We start from the raw sequence: 2,095 nt of genomic DNA, 5'->3' as shown, positions 1-2,095 counted from the left end.
TGCTGTTGCTGCTGGTGCTGGAGGGCGTGTCACTGCCTCCCCTGGGGTGCTGGGCTGGTTGGAAGTTGGGTCTTCCTGAGGCAGCCGCTGCTAGTGTCCCAAACTGGCCGTGCCTCGCTGGAACCTCACCAGGTGACTTGAAATAGACCATCTTTGTTTGTGGGCCTCGGGGCTCTTGAGGATGTCTGGATCGTATTTTCCAGGTGAGTGCTTGCAGTCGCTGCTCTCGGGCGTCCTGAAGCCGCAGGTACATCTCCCTCCAAGACTCGTTCTCCTTAGGCGTTTCTCCCTTAAATTCTTGGCCACAGTGCAGTCTCCATAGCTGATCTGTCTCCTCGGCGGTCCCTTGGTGGCATCTCTCCGCGTGGTACAGCCGCTCGGGTGTGCTTTTCTCCAAAGCAGACCCGAACAGAGAATGCGGGAGCGCCCTCTCTTCCCACAGGGAATCCTGGTCTGCAACTCCCTGGCTGCCCCGTGGGAGCCAGGTCGTTTGGGCGAGACGGCCACGTTTGCCACCAGAGTACACGGGTGTCCTGGAATTAGTTCTGATTCCCGTGAAGCCAGCTTCTTCCTCTTCCTGTGGTGAAGAGAGCGCTGTTGCATCGGGTGCAAAGAAGCTCATCAGCGCATCATCATCAGGAGGGGGACTGGGTGGGTCCCACAGGCTGGGGGATGGCGTGGGAGGCAGCACCGCAGCGGCTTCTCGGGAGACCCCTTGCATCCCGGCCCAACTGCCTTGGCCTTGGGCAGGCTGGGGCCCCGCCGACTGCTTTCCAATCACCAGAGGAGGAAAGTTCTCCGCCGAGTCCAGGTGTTGGCTGGACCTCTTGGAAGCTTTTGCTTTCCGTGCCTTGGCCGAAGTCTTCACCTTTCTCTTCTTCTTCCGAGGCTGGTCATCATACGTGAGGTACGCCTCGAAAGACATAGTGGGCGCCTCCAAGAACTCCTCCTCTGGCTCTCCGTCTGTGGGGGGTGGGGGGTGGGGGGGTGAGGAAACAAAAACAAAAACAAAAATTAAAAAACCAACCAACCCACAAACACAAAACGGAAAGGGTATCCGCACCAACCACAGTGAAAGCAAAAATCAGCAGACCGGAGCCCGCAGGCGCTCTGCCTTTTCTTCAGCAGCGGAGCCAGGCTTGGGGGGCTCACTTTCTGGGTAGAAGATGGTACTGGATTCATCGGGGAAGGGACGCCTCCCCTGCCCCTCCCCTCCCCGCACCCAACCACCCAACCACCCAACCACCCAACCACCCAACCACCCGGACTGCTGTCTTGGATGGATGGTTCTCTCCCTTCTAGGGCTCCTTCTGTCACTGGGAGAGATAACTGACCGCAAGGATCCACATTTGGGCTCCTCTCTCCCTCCCTCCCTCCTGCCAGGTCCCACGCTGTCTTGGGGCTCCATGAGCTCCATCTCCTTTCCTGTCCAAATGAGAAGATGGATTCTATCTTACCGTTGGGATCTTCGAGGTCGTCATCAGTCTCTCTTGCTTTGGGCAGCAGGTCGTGGTGGTTCCCCCGGGGTCCATGCAGGGGACGTGCTCGCGGGAGTCCCGTGGTGGCCTGAAAATGACGATCCTGGCCTTCGACAGGCACGCGGCCACGAGCGGAGGGCTCAGTGTCCTCCGGGGAAGCGGAGTGCTCCCCGGACATCGGATGAGGACCGGTAGGCGCCCCGGAGGCCTGAGCAGGGCAGCCATCCCAGGAGCGCCAGGGTGCAGGCAACGCTGCCAGCGGGGGGCGCTTCTTGCTCCTGTCTTCTCTCCTCTCGCGAGGTCTCCGAGACTCCTCCAGGTCTCTGTGCTTTTGGGGTCCATGCCCCGTAGGGCGGGATGGACTGCTGGGGGCCCTCGAGTTTTCTCGGGAGCCCGAGTCCGTGATTTCCCTTGCAAGTTGGGAGTCGTGCGCACCACGCCCGGGGTCGACCTCCAGAAGAGCCAGCTTCTTCCACCGGGCCGCCAAGTCCCTGGCCAGGCCGCCAAGGAGCTCGTGGTGGCGCAAGCTCTTGACCGTCTTTCTGACACCTGTCTCCTGCAGGATGTGTGGGGTGAGGGGCAAGGCGGAGAGCTGCTGCAAGTATTTCTGCAGCTTG

At 60.5% G+C, this 2,095-nt stretch overlaps 1 protein-coding gene across 1 annotated transcript; it reads right to left on the bottom strand.

Moving 5' to 3' along the window:
* Window positions 1-4: 4 nt before the first annotated feature.
* LOC125614616 (elongin-A-like) lies at window positions 5-2,091 on the bottom strand (the record flags this gene model as incomplete). Its single annotated transcript, XM_048797528.1, has 2 exons — window positions 5-963; window positions 1,458-2,091. Coding segments are annotated over 2 exons (1,593 nt in total), but the record flags the coding sequence as incomplete, so codon positions are not given.
* Between the last annotated feature and the right edge of the window lie 4 nt (window positions 2,092-2,095).

Source organism: Marmota marmota, unplaced genomic scaffold (genome assembly GCF_001458135.2).
Source record: "Marmota marmota marmota unplaced genomic scaffold, marMar, whole genome shotgun sequence".
NCBI lineage: Eukaryota > Metazoa > Chordata > Mammalia > Rodentia > Sciuridae > Marmota > Marmota marmota.
The sequence above is the reverse complement of the archived record's forward strand: the minus strand, read 5'-3'. Positions and strand labels throughout refer to the sequence as shown.